We start from the raw sequence: 17,929 nt of genomic DNA on the forward strand, positions 1-17,929 counted from the left end.
GTTGTTGCTGCTGTTGGAGACTCCAACTGAAGTGTGTATGATCTCCCAAGACGTCTATTCCCATCCTTGTAGGATTTTTAATGTTTTAGAGATGACAGCCTGAGCTGTCCAGGTTACAATTTAGGCCTCTTTCTTCTCACTATTCCTGTCATACTGAGGGAAATGGATTATTCTCTCTTTACACATTGTGCTTTTACATGCTTGAACACTCCTAGTCCTTTTGTCTTCTTTTGGCTAAATAGATTCAACTTGTCCAGTGTTTCCTCGAGAATCACATTTCCCAGGCCTCAGACCCCATGAGGAGGGCTGGCCTGTCCACAACCCCACCTTTCCTCAGGTTCAGTGCCCAAGCTGGACTCAACACCCTAAATTACAGCTCAGTGATACTCCCCAGGATTAGGACCCATTTTGCTATCTGCCTGGATTATACATACACCCCAGGTACTGCACACAGTTGTTTGCAGCTTTCCCAGCTCCCAGTGGTGGGGAAGGGTAGGACGCTGAGGGAGTGACCACCATCAGCTCAGTGGTCCCGTCTGGTCAACAGCGGCTGAACATGAGCCCAGGTGTGCCCAGGTGGGCAAGAAGGCCAAGGGCTTCCTGGCCTGTATCAGAAACAGGGTGGCCAGCAGGACCAAGGCAGCAACTGTCCCTCTGTACTGGGCAATGGTGAGGCCACATTTTGAATCCTGTGTTCAGTTCTGGGCCCCTCGCGATACGAAGGACATTGAACAGGTCCAGAGCAAGGCGCTAGAGCTGGGGAACGGTCTGGAGCACAAGTCCTGTGAACAGCGGCTGAGGGAGCCGGGGAGGCTCAGCCTGGAGAAGGGAAGGCTCGGGGGGGACCTTCTCACTCTCTACAGCTGCCTGAAAGGTCTCAGGAGGACACGGCCTCAAGCTGCACAGGGGAGGTTTGGGTCGGACATTAGGAGGAATTTCTTCATAGAAAGGGTGATTAGACATTGGAATGGGCTGCCCAGGGTGGTGGTGGAGTCACTGTCCCTGAAGGCATTAAAGGAAAGACTGGATGTGGTGCTCAGTGCCACGGTCTGGTTGACAAGGCAGCGTTTGGTCACAGGTTCGACTGGATGACCTCAGAGGTCTCTCCCAACCTAACTGATTCTGTGTCTCTGTGACGGCCCCTCAGGGCTGTCTCAGCGGCTGAGGGCAGGCCTGGCAGAGGAACCGCTCCCCTGCGGAGCTCAGGGCGACGCGGGGTCAGCGCCCTCGCTGGCGGGCCTGCGCATGCGCGGGGCCGGGCGGGCGGGGCCGGCGCGGGGGGCGGGCGGGCGGCCGCTGTCGGCGGGGTGCGATGACGTCATCGCGGCGGGGCGCGCGCGGGCGGGACGGCGCGGCGCGGCGGAGAGCGTGAGTGACCGGCGCGCGGGGGGCGCGCGGGGCAAGATGGCGGCGGGTCGGGCCCCCTCCCCTCAGCCCCTCAGCAGCACAGCCCCCGGCGGGCCGCTCCGGGACACGGCCCTGCCGGCCGGGGCAGGGACTGCCCGGTTGCTACAGGCGACCGGGAGCGGTGGGGATGGGTCAGGCTGTGCCGTGAGGGCTAGCACGGCGAGGCCGGCGGGGGACGGGACGGTCCCTCCGAGCCAGCCCCGCTGGCTGTGGGGAAACTGGGACCTGCTCCGTGTCAGGGGGACCCCGGTGCGTGTGAACCCGGCGGTCGTCGGAGCTGCACAGGCCCACCCGTGCTGTGTGTGTGTATGGAAGGGAGAGGCACACGTGGAGGGAATTTCACTGTCAGCTCTTAAAAACTGCCACATGGTGTATGAGTATTTGAATTATAAAAACTACTAGTGCCGTCCCGAGTATAAACCAGCGGTCTTCCTTAGCTGACAGCGAAAATCACGGCTCCAGTAGGTCTCAACGAGTACTCAAGGGTAGGGACTGTCTTCTCTGCACACTTCTCTAAACACAGATTCTTGTTTCTGCTTTATTCCCAAATGCACTGCACTACTGGGAAAACACTTGGGCCCTCGGGTTTTTTCCTCAAATATATATGTCAGTTTGGTGAGCTTTTGTTGCACCTTGATTATAATCAAGGCGGTTTGGTGTTCAAAAGCACAGCTTTCTAGGATACCTCAGTGTTTGAAGGTTCATGCTGGGCCTGCCCTGATGCCTCAAGTGATGGTGAAGTACAATCTTTGTTTTCAGAATCGCAGCTCCCTTCATTCAGCTGCAGAACATTTCAGGTTTTATGGGTTCAGTAGGTTGTCTTAAGGCACATAAACAACTACCTGCTTGTTGATGCAGGTTTGGCTATTTACTTTTAGAAAATTTGGCCATTTATGAGAACCACGAGATGTAATGTCAGAATAAGTGAACAGTCCACTGAACAGCAGTGTCATTAATGATAAAGGCCAACAAAATCTGACTTTGAATGTGATTAAAGGTTAATCTTGTTCTCTTACCTACTTTCTGATAACGTAAAAGTGTTCTTAGTTTCCAGTTAGCACATGATTCTTCAGAAGAATAAGATTAGGGTGTTCATGCTCTAGTCAGCAGCTATCCAGAATTTATCAACCTTGAAGCCAAGGGTTTAATTTTATTTCAGAATTGTTGACACTGCTTTGGAAATGTTTGATAAACCTATAAATATTTAGTCCTGTGCACTTCTGCACTTTTGGCAACGGTTCTGTATTCACAGCTGGATAAAAGTATTCACTTCCTCAGAGCTGACTTGTACAGGAACCATCAGATTTTAGAGGTAAATGAGAACAGAAGTTTTCCACTTTATTTTGCTTCACCACTAATTATCTGATACTGATGGTCTGTTTGTCTCTGATTGGCTCTTTCTTTTTGAACTTCTTTTTTCCCAGTCCTCTGTTACAGAAAAGATTATTCTCCTTGCTTCACTGTTCCAGAGCAGTCCATGCAAAGATTTGTTTTAACATTTTACTATTCTTTGTACTGTTTACTATCTTACTACACATACATTTGCATTTTTCTATAGGGTCATTCTCTTTTTGTTTTCTTCTGGGCCTTTGGCTACTTTTAATAAGCAGCAGTGCAAACTCTTTAAAAATAAAACTATCTTCTGAAAATCTTACCGTGTTCATCTGGTGTCCACGACATAAATGCTGCCAACAAGCTAAAAGTAATTTTAGAAGTGGTTGAAGTGAAAATAATTAATTGCATTTATTTTGACACAGGTATGAAAACTCAATGGGGTCATCCAAAAATGTAATAAGTGAGCCTGTTGATGCAGATGAAGGCTATAACATGATGGTAAGATGTTCAGCTACTGAAGCAGTATGTGGTACAGTATTTTTTCTACAGCCAGAAAAACTAATTTTTCATGTTGGGATTCATTGATAAATCGGTTCATTTTTACCTTCTGTGAAAGTATTGATTGTAGGAGCTGAATAAATTTTATTCATTAGCGTCATAAAAGGAAACCCTCAAAAAGGAATTTTACTGTAGAATAAATGTGAGTATTTCTTCTGTTTTTCATAGTTTCCAGTTGTGTTAGTATATGGGGGTTTTGGCACTTATTTGTTTCAGCCAATTCCCATTTTAAACTGCTTTCATCCAACCTGTGCTGCAGTGCAAGGCCCTGATGTTTGGTACCACTAACAGAGTGTTCTTTGAAGAAGCTGAGGTTAGACCTGGAGTAATTTTCTTCAAGAATGCAGTGGGTGAAATTGGTAGTTTTGTTTACATCAATATATTTATATGTATGAACACCATTAAAGGAAGAATCCTCATGGAAGATCCTCTAATATTCATAGCCGTGTAAAAGAAACAGTACAGACTAAATAACAAACATTTGCTGTTCAAGCTAAACAGTTTCTGGTCAGTCCTCTGGCTCTGTATCCAGAGCACTCTGAAGAAGGTGACTTCTTTGGGTAGTTCAGGAGCAAAGAGCAGGGATTCAGGCTGAGGAAGCAGTCAAACCCCACACATCAGTATCAATCACTGTAGAGGGGGGTGTTAAAGTTTGCTCTTGTCAAATGAAAAGACTGTTGGTACCAACCATGGCACAACAGCAGGCACTTTGGCACAATTTACTCGGTGGCTGTGCATTTCCTCATTGTTAACTGTGCCATCAGGGCCTCCCTTGAGGCTTTGTTGGTTTCTTTTGACTGACATTTGAGTTATGGAGATGAGAGTTTAAAGTCAGGCTTTAGTTTCGTTATACAAAGTACTTTGAAATGTCATGATGAGATACTTACACTTCCATTATAAGCCTTTCTGGCTTGTATAAAAATAAATAATTTCAAAAGTCAGGGTGGTGGGGGACTAGTGTGAAGTTTTACACTCCCATGGGAGTAATGATCTCCAGAAATGAGACTGAAAAATGGTTGTCTTGGTGGCAGCTGTGCAGAAAGGAACCTGGAGGTTATAGGAGGTCATATATGCAACAAGAGAAATCCTGCTGATGTACTGGGAAGAGCTGGGTCTGCTCTGACCAGGGGTTGGACTGGACCTGCAAAGGGCCCTTCCAGGCTTTGTTTTTCTGTGACTGTGTAAGTTGGACTAATTTATGTGTGATATGTCAAAAATTACCATCATTGATGATGCAAAGGTAGTCTCAGAGTGCAAAAAGCCCCCCCACATCATTTGGAGATGATTAAATGGAATTATCACCTGTAAGATATGGATAACCTGTCCTCAATGTTTAGCATTGAGAAAGTCTTCCCTGAAGTATTTGTATGTGCTTTTGGACATTGTATTTCAAAAGCAGAATCAGCTGGAGACAATCTGGAAGAGAAAACACTGAGTGCTCAGATTCAGAAAACTTGAAATCTGAGATCTGGAAAACATGAGTAAAAGGACCAAAGGAGTAGGGATGGTAAGCCTGGAAAATAAGGAAGACCAATGAAGGATGAAATGGAACATAACAGCATAAAAAGTAGGGAAGAAAAACTGAAATGGTTTCCAAGCCCCCTGTGCAAGTCAAGAGTGAGTGGCCTTGTGCTGTAGGAGAGCCACAGTCAAATCTCACATAGATTGTGCTGAGTGAACACTGTCTGCTGGTGGGGAATTTGGAAGAAAAAGATGCAATAGATGAGTAAAGATTTATTTGTTTACTCATTTCATTTTTGGCAGTTGTGGATGCTGTAGATTAGCTTTACTTCCAGCTAAGGTGAGTGTTTGGATCTTTTTTGAAGATTTGAGAATAAATTAATGTAAAATGCGGTCTGAAAATTCTTCTTTTGGTTTAAATACACATCTCAGAGGAGATCAAGTTAAAATTGAGTAAGCTTTCACAAGTATTTACATTGGGAGTTTATACAGTAGTTTAAAGGGGTTTAAAATAGTTATGTGACATTTGTGAATCTTTAACTCTTAGATCAATGATGGAAAGTGCATTGTTAAGCAACAGGGCATTAAAAACCCAAACCAAACTTGCCACAGCAGAAGTTATCACTTAGTAAAAGTTCCTAGTGAGAAGAGGCAATTAGTTGTATAGAATAAGGATAGATTAGAGCCAATTTTGTACAGATCCTGTTTTTTTTTACATGCTTGTTTGGCTTTCTTTGGGCCAAAGTGTGTAATATGCTCTATTTATTACATTAGGTTTTCCAAAATGTCACTGATAGCAGTGGTATTTTTATTTTGCTCTTGCTGTGTTACCTGTGGTGTCTGTGGAGCACTAGATGGCACACTGTGACTTCAAAACAGGCAGTTGAGAACAAGTTAAAAACTTATATTATATAAATAGTGAAGTAAAAGCAGTTTCTCATTTGTGTTGTATTTCCTACCACCTTAATAACTTCTAGCCACTTATCTGCTGTATTCATTTTTACTGTAATTTTACTGTATTTTCTTTCTAAAGATGTGAAAGTGGCTGCAGGCCTGAGCTATATGATGGTAAGAATGAAAAGAGGAAAACTGAACCTCTTGATTAGTCTTATAGAGAAATCTGTCTGTTTGTGCCTAAATAATATGTAGGTTTATGTAAGTTCTTTGTGGTTACATTTGCCAGTGTTTAAAGCTGACTTGGTCAGCAGTTTTGTGCTATCAGGGTACCTAAGTTTATTATTACAGTTTATAGTTTGGTTTTGTTGGAAATTATTTTCTGAGGAATAACGTCACACACTGTAGGAGAGGCAAGATTTTATCTGATTGATATCTGACAGTTGATGCAAATACTTTTTAATGCTTTTGGTTTCAAATGTCTCGTGATGGTGCATTTCCCAAGTGCAAAGAAATGTTTTTTAGGTAAATGAAGTTCATCCTCAGTGTCTCTCATTCCATCTTTCAGTAGTCGCAGCTTCGTAGTAACAGCCCATCACAGCTGCCAGGAAATACTTTCTAGGTTCTTGTGCCTTTCTCCAGGCTCTCACCAGTCAGCCAACACAAGTATTTTGGTCTTATGCAGCTTTTATCTTGAATAATTAGTTCTAATTAACACAAGGTAATTAAAAAGTTTGTGAAGCCCACTGTGATTCTCTAGCAGCATTGGCAGTCAATTAGATGAAGGTGGTGTGGTCTAGACATATCATACTGTGGGCTGGATAATAACTCCCATGACATGTTGATGAATCACTCTGCTTATCATGCAGAAAAACGGTGGTGAGAATGGATGCATAAACCTGCTTCAGGTATTTGATGAAAATTCAGCACCTGAGCATCCCACTTGGGGTGGTGTAACCACAAATTGAAGGAAATTAACATATCAAACCCAAAATTTCTCTTTCTTGTTTTCCCATCCGTGTATTTCTTGTTTTCAGGCTTCTTTCCAACGCTCCAATAGCCATGACAAAGTGAGGAGAATAGTGGCAGAAGAGGGACGTACAGCAAGGAACCTGATTGCTTGGAGTGTTCCACTGGAAAACAAAGAAGATGATGGTACGTGTTGAACAGTCTTACACCAGGTCTTTCCACTCCCATCTGTCTGTCCACTGGAGTTGCTCACCTGGAAACATTTTTTTTACATAGGATTTCCCTATTAAAAAAAAAAGGGTTCTGTTTAGCATACATAGAATAATTTAAAAGTTTTTTTCCGAAGTGCACCCTGTGGTTGGCAGATCACTTTATAAAACCTTCCAGCAGCAGATTAAAAATCATTTCCATTTGTCTGTAAGTAACATCTAAGTCTGTTTTCTTGTGCTGATATTATCAAGATACTTGTGTAACACAATAATGTTGTCCTAAACTGATCTCTTGCAACTTGGCAATTCAGAGTTGTAGGGATGGCTTAGAACAATCCAACAAATTGTTCTCTGTGCTCTAAAACAAAGGAGTTTGGAAGTTGCTCTTGGTATCACTTCAGCTTTGGTAAACATCTGTGAAGAATCTTTAAGGAAGGGGATATGTGGGGACAGTTTTCCATAATGCAGGTCCTCCTAGCAGTTTTGTTACTCTCTCGTGGTGTGATCCCTTCAGGAGCCAAGAACTGACTTTTATTTTTACACTGCTCAAGCTGTTCCAGAGGTCAGAATGCTGTTCTTGAGGACTTCATCTCTGGTTTTGTAGCTCGCATGTCCCTGTGCAGGTGCTGCTGCTTTTAAGTGTCTAAAAGTCAATTTGTTTGTGCTGTGAAGGTGTTTGACCACTGGGATCAGTTGCCTGGAGGAACTGTGGGCACTCATCTTCCTTGGAGATGCTCAAAACCTGCCTGGACACAGCCTTGGGCAGCCTGGAGGTTGGACTAGATGATCTCTGGAGGTTCCTTCCCACTTCAGCTGCTCTCTGATTCTGCCAGTGGAAAAGATATTTTAAGAAATGTTATGTCTAGTTGCAAGATAATTAACCCTATGTCTGATGCAAAATTTAAACTGTCTTTAAGCAGAATAGACTTGGGGCCCAAAGTACTTCCAGATTCCAAGTTGCACTTTTGGGGAAGGTGGTAATATGGAGGAGTGTGTGTGAAAGGAACATGCAGTATATTTCTAACAGTATTTTTGAGCAACTCGTGAGTTGATTCACTTTCTGTTTAAAGAGCCTGTTACATTGTTGCCTGTAATATTCTTTTAGAAACTTTAAGACTTTTTCCTTTAAAACCACTCTCTCTAATGTGTAGATGAACGTTTGCTCTAACAACTCCTGTCAAAACATGAAGAATGAACGTAAAAGTGACCTTTAGGTTTCATTAAATAGTAGTTATATACAGTAATTAAAATCCAAGTAGCTGTATTCATTTCCTTCTTTTGGTCATATTAGCACCATTGTAATTTTTAAATTGGTGCTTTCTTCTTGTTAGAATCTCATCATTAAATCATAGGCTGACCTTTCTGCACAATGCAAGGGATCTAATGATAATTGCCTGATGGAAAATTTCCCTGTGGAAAGGAACTTGTGGTTAGTGAAAGTCTGCAAAGCCAGATTCTTTATCTCTTGACCCTTGCTTGGCATGGAAGGTGTCTGTGTTGGTGTCACTGAGCTCTGATTCATTGTGTGCTGATCTTTCAATATGTATTGTGTCCCTGAGGGGTGATCCAGAAATATTATGAATTAGGACAATTCTGGCTCTTTCAAGGGTTGTGTAAATCAGGCCAGAGGTTTGGGTTTCCTGAGCCAATCCTGCCACCCTTCTGTACAAAGCAGGATTTTGTCTTTGGGCAGTTTCTTCTGCTCTGATGTTCAGAGGTATTGCTTTGGCAGCACCAGTGTGTGATTTAACATTTTAAATTATATGCTGGGATTCATTAGGAGATTCTTTTCCAGAAACAGTGAGGATATGAGCATTTTTTTAGAGAGGGTTTATAAATTAAAATGATGGATTAATTTTTTCCATTTGTATCCTTTTCCTATTTCCTTAAAAAATTGTGTGCTTGTGTCCTTCTTAGCATTTAACTCCTCCTCTGAGAGACTCGTGTTTTTTATATAGAGTGCATGGGCAAAAGAGCAATAATGAAAGAATTGCAATCAAACCCTTCTAATTCCTTGATGGAAATGTGTAGTTCCTGCCAGTGAGAAATACTTCATTAAAAAGGAAAGAGATTTCTGGAGTGACAGGTGACACTTGTGTTGCATGTTTTGGAGCAGCAAGCACCCTAGTTATGTCAGATCTGAAATTCTAGTTATGAGTACAGATCAGTGACATTGCAGAGGCTTGACACTTAAATGCTAATAGAAAGTAAGATGCCTTTGGAACTTTGAGATGTGTAAAAAATGGGAAAACCTTGTATTTGTCACTGTTCTCTTCTTTTTTCCTATTTGTTTAAAATCACTTGGGCTCTTGCCATGTGGAATTCATTTGCAGACTAAGCATTTCAGGGTAAGGAAACATATTTTATTGGTTGAAAGGTGCCTGGCACACTTTAGGGAACCTGCAGTGTGTTCCACTGCTTTAACAAGAGCCTGCTGCAGTAAGTGGGTCTTGCAGGATGTGATGAAAGTCCTGAAACTTGGCTCTCTTTGGCCACATAAGGAATTGGAAGAGTCCTGACTGCAAACATTGTGTGGGAGCCCTGGCAATGCTGGATCTGATTGGAACTGGCAGAAGGGAAGGGGATTCTTTGAGGCTCATAAGTTTCAAACCTTTAATTTTACCAGTCTAGTGCTGGTAGGTGAATACAGGGCCATTATATTCTGTATGAAACAGTGGCAGTGATTTGTAAAAGTAATTTTGTGCAAAATATGTTGCTGTAATTCAATCTGGAGGGGTAAAAACATGGGGAGTTTTGTTCTATCCATGCCTGAAGGCAGTCATTTCTCCAGATCCTTAGCAATGTGCTGTTACAAAAATAGCATCTACTACTGCTCTACAAACTTCTAAGAAGATATGGTTTATAATAGTACTAGAAACTTCAAATGCTTCCTCAGCTGAAAGTTATCATCCCTGCTGAAGGTCTGATGATGAGGAGTGTCAAAGACACTGAAACAACACCTGCAGCTGCTCTCTGCCATAGCCAGGACAGAAATGAACACTGAGATTAATTACTAAGTTTGAAGGCAATTCTCACACTTCTCATACCAGTAAAACTATCCAAACCCAAGAGATGAGCAGTGTGATTGTTGAGATTTTCAGTATAAAGGATACCTTTGAAAACAGGTTATCAGTGGGGGGGTTTTGGCAGATATGGCACCTCAGCTTTTTGGACAGGAAGTCTTCACAAATCATAATCCCTGTGTGCTTCATATTTAATCACCAGACAGGGAGGAAATGGGCTTCCAGTGTAAAATATGGCTGTAGCTCCCTGAATGCTGCAAAACTTGGCTACTTTATATATTTCACATGGGCAACTTAATAGCTGATGAGATGCTCGTCTTGGGTCACTGTTGTTCTCTCCTCACAATTCAGTAAATTCCTCCCAGGTGAAGCCCTTCCCGTGTCCCTGAGGTCTGTGCATCTCACAGCAATGCCAGCACGGTGTAGTTACACCCCAGTTACACCCCAGTTACACCCCAGTAATCTCTGAACATACAAATAACCACTGAGCAGTGCTCTTGTGCTGTCACTGCTCGGGAATGTAAAAGGACAAAAGCAGAAACCTTTGAATAACCAGAGCCCTTATTGTAAGAAAAAGAATAACAAAGCCTGGAAACGTGGCTGCTGCTGCTGAAATGCAAAATTTTCTGGCCTTAAGAAGAAGTTAGTCCTTGTCCCACACTATATTCTTTTAAGTTTGCAAAACCTGCTGTATACATAAGTTTTGTTTTCTCTACGTGTCTGCCTCATATAGAAGGTGCCTGAAAACTTGCTTTTGTCTTTACAGGGGACTTGTTCAGACAGTTCTTAGCTGATGGATTGTTACTCCGTTTTTTATAGAGTCTAAAGAGACTGTAACTTCATGTTCATCTGCCCTTTTAAAATGCTAACATATCCATATCTGTTTGCAAACCTTTTCCCTGTGCAAGTCCTGTATGCCATTGCATTCCAATTGTCTTTGCAGAGTGTGAATCACATCAGAAGAGAGACACTGGAGGTTGAAATAATTCAGTTATTCTGACATGGAGCTGTTCCACATTTTAAGTTTTTTAGTGACTAGGAAGATTTTATTCCTACAGTAGCTGAATGACTTTTTTCCTGCCTGCTGCTGAATTGAGTTCAATATATTAGTTTGTGCCTGTTGTTTCGGCTAATGTAGAATTTAAAAAATGAATTATCAAGCCAATAGTTTTTAATTTGTTTTAAATTAAAAGCCTTGTTGCCTGGAATAGCCAGTGATACAACCCAGCTGTGCAAACCAGCTGTACAACTGCCTGCTGGAGACAGGTTTGCAGCTGCTTTACATAACCAGAGCAATGTAAAACAGCTGGGCTGCGTTAGGGAATTCGGCCTCAGAACTGTTAAAAACTCAACTGGACAATTCTGAAATTCAAGAATGATCTCGTGGTCTAGGGGAGGACCATATTCAACTAATGCATTGATTTGCTTGGCTTCATCCAGCTAAATAATCTTGAAGCTTTTATTTAGATGTAATCTGTGCTAGAGAGCTCTCTTGCCATGGTTACTGTTTTGTCTTAGCTCGCTTACATTTTTGGTAATTGGATCCTATGATTTCCATGTTGTGCAAGTCAGATACTGAGTTGGAGGAATAAAATTTTTCAAATTACCCCCCCAGCAAATCTCGAAGATTAAGTGCTGACAGATGGGGTTGGTCTGGGCTAACAGAGATTTTTCTATGCCAAGATAAGTCTAAATCAGTGAATTGCCACCACCACAGTACTGAGGCCTGGACTCATCCTTTCTGGGTGTGGGCATTGAAGCTGGTTTGGGAAGCAGAGTTGCTAAAGTCACTTTGTATAAGCAGTGAAGGGAGACAGGTACCTTTGAGAAGGCATTTCAGATCTTAAAGGACTGACTTGTCTTCTGGGAATGTTTTCTCTCTTTCTTTGGCTCCCTGAATGTCGGTGAACTAAATCCAGGCCCAAGTTCTGTTTTTCCCTGTCTTTCTTGGCAGAAAATACTTAATCTACTAGGAGGTTGAACAGTTCCAGAAAAACTAAGTTATTACATTTGTTTTTCCTAACAAATATATTTCTTGTTTTAATTCTGTAATATCTGATTGTACAGTCATTCAAGAGAAGACTTTTTTTTAAATCTGCATAGAAAACTAGTATCATATTTGGCATGTACATTGAAATGATATGATTTTCAGAGGCACTGAACACTCAAAGATAGGTTACCTTTGTTTAATGAAGTCTGTAATTCTTGCCTATCTTGTATTTTTTTTCCTTTTTCAGTGTTTTCTGGCATTATCCAGAACAGTGGAATATTTATTCGGAATATAAAATTTGCTGAACCTCTTCACTCAGAAATTGTGCCCCTCTCAGTACGATGCAAGATGAGATATGAGTGCTCTATTTAATTAAAATCACTGTTGTTGATTAAAATGGTTGCTTCCCTCCACAGGAAAATCGAAATGGCAGTCTGGTGGAAAAACAAAGAGGGTGACTCAAGGAACACACAAGACTGCAAAACAGGTATCTGCTCGTTTTTTATTGTGACATCAAATGGGTGACATAAAAATGTTTTCCTCTGAGATCATTTATACATTTTTGGCTGAATAATACTTGTCCAAAACTGGGCACATGTTGTGTTTTTAAAGCATACAGGTTTCAAAGCCAAGTATCCAGAAGTTAAAATTGCCAGAATTTAGGTTATCTTCCTCAGCCTTTACTTTTGGCCCTTCCTACCTTCTGGGTGCATGACTGAAAGTTATTTTGAGGAAAGTGCTGTTCAATGAAATGCTACAGGATATTCTTCCTGTAAGCATGCTGCTTGTAAAAGGGCTGCCTTTCTCCCCAGTTTTTAAGAGGAAATGCTCTTATTTCTTGACCTCGTGTGTAAGTGGCTGAAATCAATATACCCTATTTGGGAAAAATGTCCAGGTGAGTAAAATTTCCAAGAGTTGTGACTGGAAGTCAAGTCTCAATGAGAAGTGTAAAGAAGAAACTGCTTTTATTCACCTTTTTTTTCTACGTGACTGACAATCTTTATTCCATCAATAAAGTAATATCTCAGTGTTTCCTTGTGTTTCATATTTTTAACCATTGTTTTTCTTTGATTAATGTATTTGGTCATTAGTATGGCTTTAGCCATTTAGTATTTTGTGGCAGTCTGTCAGAATTTGACAATAAAGCATGTGGAAGATGTTATTTTTTGAAAAAAGAAAGTGTTTTGCTTCCACAGAGACGTATTTGCGTGTTTAAAACATAAACACGTTATTTTCGCAGTGGTTTAGTAACTATTTACCTTGTGTTCTCTGTTCACTCACTAATACCTTACAAACACTGTGTGTCCTGGTTTCCTTGTCTGTGAGGACTGAATTTTGTGGGTGTAGTTGGGGCTCCCTGTGAGGGTTTGCCCTCAGAATCTGTAGGGAGTGAGAGTAACGTGCTGCACAGTTTGGGCTCTGTCTGCTGTCAGGATTTTGTCAGTACTGAGTTTTCAGGAGATTGCTGTTCACTGGCTCTGTGTGGGATTGTACTAAACTGTCCTGTAGACACAGTGCATTCCTAGTGGGTGCAATTAAGGTTGGAATGGAGTGCTGACTGTCTGTGCATCTTGGCTTTTCACTTTGGCATTCAGCACCTTTACTTCTGCTGCTTTTCAGACACTTGATACTGCTGTAATTGGTGGCTTTTTTTGGTTGGTTTTGTTGAGTTTTCAGTTTTAATTTTCCTTTACATATGAATGGGCCACTAATCTCAAGAAAATAAACTTACAAGAGCTCTTTCATATGATCTTATCAACCTCATCTTCCTTTCAGTAGAGTGCTGGCAAATCTACATTCAATAAATTTTGGCATCCTGAGAGCAAAAATATACATTTCATACTTTCCAGAAGTCTGAGGCAAGTTACTGTAACTGTTAGAAAAAAAACCAAAATCAAAACAAACCAGAAAAAAACACCAAAAGAGATTCAGTTTTAACATCACTTCCATCATCCACACTGGGTTAGTTGGGATGGAAGAGGGGGTATTCCCATGTTTCTTAACTTCAAAGGTACAAAAGCTCTGCACCTTCTGCAGTTGAAGGTTTGAGCTATCACTGCAAGTTAAAGTATTATTTCTAACAACAAACCACCAACTTAATACTTACCTGCTTGTGTTTACAAGAAATCAGGTAGTTTAGAGGGTTTCATCCTTTCAGAGGTCTTCTGCTGGAATATGGGTAACTGTAAATGTTGCTTAGGTTTTACTGAGACCCTAAAAACTTGCTTACAGGGTAATAATGGAACTGCAACAACCTACAGAAGTTACATGTGCTGTTTTCCTCATTAAAATATGGCTGACATAAATGGATGCCAAATACAGCAGATGGATTTATTGCTAAATATCAAAACATGTTCCATGACACCATCTTTTAAAGATACATTTGAAAATGCATCTTGCAAACAGTAGGAATTATGCATCATTACCATTCCAAAGCAACCTATCCTTTGGATCAACAGTATAAGCTGGATGATGTAAACCTATTCACTTTATCAAGGTCACATTTTATAAGTACAGGCAGCACCAGGTAGCAAAGTTATTTTAATACAGCTATTTATGATTTTCTATCTACAGTTGCATCGTTATAAACTGTAGTTTCAAGGAGCTGTAAATTAGCCAGTGTAAGCTTTGCTTTAAAGGTTTCTATACAAGACCTCAGCTAAGGAGCATCTTTTCTCCAAGCAGTTTGTTCAGAGGTGACTGTGGTGCCACAGAAGAAAAAATATGAAACCTTTCTGAAATTCCTGTTCACTGGTGGTTTATGACACGTGTGTTTTCTGAACGTGGCTCTCATGCCCACATTAGCTGGGGCTCACCTGGAATACACTTGGAGCACTTTGAGATGTAAGAGTAGCAGAGATGTTGGTGTGATGGTTGTAAATCAGGTTCCCATTTCCCCTCTTCTTACAGAACAATTGGTATCTGAACACAAATGCAGGTGAGAGCATTACCATTTTGACAGCAATTACAAAGGGGAATTTGTTTAATGACTCGGTACAGGACAAAAAGGCTTGAATCCCAGCCAGTTATTTTGCTAATTGCAGTATTTCTAGTTAATGGTTAGATGTTCTAATTATAAACACTGTGCATTGGCTTGTGCAGGGTTGGTTTTGGTTGTTTTTATTCAATCACCAAAAGCTGAGTTTTTAAAATGGTATTTTGCAGTAATCCCTACAAGTGAACTGTAGTAAGAATTATTTTTCTGGAGTTCTGTGCCACAGTGGATCAGTGCATCAAGGCTGCATTGAAGGTGCTATTAAATACATTAATGAAAAAAGCCAATCCAAACCAGACTATTTTAACATGTAGCTAATACTTCCATCACAAAATGGGACACAGTTGGGTGTCCCTTTGGGTTTACTGCAGGTGCTTCCACCTGGCTCTGGAATGCAGAAGCTTATGGAAGTCTGCTATGGCAGCAGGATTTTTCTGTGTTTTTTTCTGTTGTGGTAGAGAATTTCAAGTTAAATAAGGGCAGTGTCATGGGGCCAAGTGCTGATTTGGTATTTTCAGTCGAATAGATGTGCTTCAGGATCCTTTGGAATATCCTGTGCAGGTGAGTGACTCTGTCAGGGAGATGTATCCCCATGTGGGTCACTGAGCTGTGTGCACAAGGTCAACAGATGCCAAGTCATAGAATCATTAAGGTTGGAAAAGCTCTCTAAGATCATAGAGTTCACCCATTAACCCAGCACCACTGTGCTGCCACTGATCCGTGTCCCCAAGTGCCACATCCACACCTCTTTTTGAATCAGGGATATGGCTTCTATCCCTGGGAATCACCATTCATCCCTGGTGATCCCTGGGCAGCTTGTTCCAGTGCCTGACCACCCTTTCAGTGAAGAAATTTTTCTCAATATCTAATCTAAACCTCATCTGGCACAACTTGAGGCCATTTCCTGCTGTCCTGTCACTGCAGTCTCAGTAGGGAGCATCCACAGCCTTTCCCTTGTGCACTGAGCAGGTCACCTGGGCAAATATAACACTGAGGCAACATCACAGTGCTTCCAAGTGCTTCCAACATGGGGATTCCTGCATGTGCCAGCATTTGTGAAGAGCTTTGGCTGTTCTCCCTCTGCACCCATCACATTTAGCATGCTGGCTGTCCCCACTGGATCAGTCACTCTGTGTTTCAGGGCCACACCAGCATTTCAGTGGCATTAGGCTTAGAATGAGGGTTAAAAACAATAATGCCACGTGTAATGTCTTGGTGGTAGAATGTACCTGTGATGGAATATTGCTGGTATGTTTATTAGTAAAATGTTATTTCATCTCTGGATGCACACACGTGTCAGAGTAAGTAATGCAGGACATGTAAATAGGAAGTGTAACCTTCCAATGTGCTAAGGGGCAGAGTATCACATTGTGCAATGTGAACATTATAAATGTCAAAGAAACGGAATCTAGCTGTACATAACTGCTGCTTATATTTAAGAAAGCATGTTTTAAGTCAGAGGGATGATACCCTCTTCTTCAGTGAAGAAGTTCTTGTTTACAAGTGTTTCAATATGTTTAAAAAACGCGTGTTGCACAGAAACCCACCCCCTTACCATATTCCCGTTTGTTGTTTTCCTTTTCCCCACTATCTTGTTTTCAGAACACTACCCTAGACTGTAAATTAACAGCAGCAGCAGCCGGAGATAAAAACTTTGACAAAAGCCCAACCAAAACGAGGCAGCCTCGGAAGGTCGATCTGCGGGCTCGGTACTGGGCATTTCTGTTTGACAACCTGCGCCGGGCCGTCGATGAGATCTACGTCACGTGTGAGTCGGATCAGAGCGTGGTGGAGTGCAAGGTAAGGCTGCAGCTGGGCTTTGTCTTCCTCACGTGGCTTCTTTCGGGCTTTTTTTATACTTTAAATGAGGAATTAGAGCTTCAGAAACACGTTACTTTTTGATTCGTGTTTTCTGAAGGCTTGCAAGTAGGAAAACTGCTGGTGTATGTATTCATATTTAAGAAATGCTCTCATATTGTGCAGTGACAATTTTTTAAAGTTTGTAAAACTTGTGATGCACGTGATATTATTAGATCTCAGTATTTTGGTGAAATCAGATTTTGTTTATTGAATTCTGAGTTTGTTACTTTTCTGACTGAACACTGATTTATTTTTCCCTGTAGGAAAAATACTTTTAGTATTTTACTGTAGGTGGCACTGTTGTGGTTCAGCCTTTTTCACATTTGTTTGCTTCCTGTTAAGTGGCTTAATTACACACTGCTCCCTTTCTGCAGTGATAGTTATCACTCTTCAGATTTTCTCTTTGTTCAGAAAATGATTGGTTGTTGAGTATAAGCAATGTCTGGTTGGGATGTCACTGTAAGTCACTTCCCAGTTTCAAATAACCTGTGTTTGTAATAGCTTGTGCATCTGTTTTACATTTTATTATGATTTTCTAGTAGATCTGCAGAAATACCCTTGTCATTTAATAAAAATCACTCGTTCTTTAGAAGTCGAATTTATCACAAGCATTAAGAGAAGCCAGAGTATGTTATAAAAAGAAATGTTCAAGATGTTGCTTTGTTTTCATATTAAACATGGCTGAAAACTCAACACATTCTGGAAATGATTATCTAATCACTGTAAAAAATTTTATATATCACTTTAAGTAAACTTTTTTCTTATCCCCTGCATCTCGTTCTCTGCTGTAATCAGACACGGCCAAATGGGCTTGGAGATTAGCGTACAAATACCCTTCATGGGAAGCAGGTTGGAAAGCTGAACAGTAGCTAAAGGCTTCCAAGGCACTGGTTGGTCTAACACAATTTACCAGTTTGTTACTGAACTGTCTTCCTGCTCAGGAAACTTCTCCTTAGAATTTTTTGGTTTAAGAAAATCAGCCAGCCTTGAACCGTAATTAGATTAGCATTTTAAACTTCTGTGACTGAAAGAACAGAAGTATTTGTATCATTATCACATCTTTTTGGGGTTAGATGTTGTTCAACATTTTAATCAGGGTACTGGATACTCTGGGATGGAGATGCTGCATAGCCTGAGTGAAAAGTCTTCATTTTAGTAGATGCCTGGCAATGATGTCTTATCTCTGTGGACCAGGTTACTTGTTTGCAAAACAAAGGTGGAAAAAAAC

At 41.2% G+C, this 17,929-nt stretch overlaps 1 protein-coding gene across 3 annotated transcripts in view; it reads left to right on the plus strand.

Moving 5' to 3' along the window:
* Window positions 1-1,326: 1,326 nt before the first annotated feature.
* SCAPER (S-phase cyclin A associated protein in the ER) overlaps window positions 1,327-17,929 on the plus strand; it is a 142,251-nt gene continuing 125,648 nt past the window's right edge. The window contains exons 1-6 of one of the 3 annotated variants that reach the window (XM_039379267.1): window positions 1,472-1,892; window positions 2,567-2,719; window positions 3,165-3,240; window positions 6,693-6,810; window positions 12,263-12,333; window positions 16,444-16,641. In XM_039379267.1, the coding sequence (XP_039235201.1) occupies window positions 3,178-3,240; window positions 6,693-6,810; window positions 12,263-12,333; window positions 16,444-16,641 (450 nt within the window). In that variant the 5' untranslated portion in view covers window positions 1,472-1,892; window positions 2,567-2,719; window positions 3,165-3,177. Of the gene's footprint in view, window positions 1,369-1,471; window positions 1,893-2,566; window positions 2,720-3,164; window positions 3,241-6,692; window positions 6,811-12,262; window positions 12,334-16,443; window positions 16,642-17,929 lie in introns of those variants that run through there. The other 2 variants (XM_027712175.2, XM_039379268.1) reach the window with 2 other exon arrangements.

This window comes from Pipra filicauda, unplaced genomic scaffold, assembly GCF_003945595.2.
Source record: "Pipra filicauda isolate LSUMZ 115617 unplaced genomic scaffold, ASM394559v2 scaffold161_size1661140_pilon, whole genome shotgun sequence".
In the NCBI taxonomy this organism is placed as follows: domain Eukaryota; kingdom Metazoa; phylum Chordata; class Aves; order Passeriformes; family Pipridae; genus Pipra; species Pipra filicauda.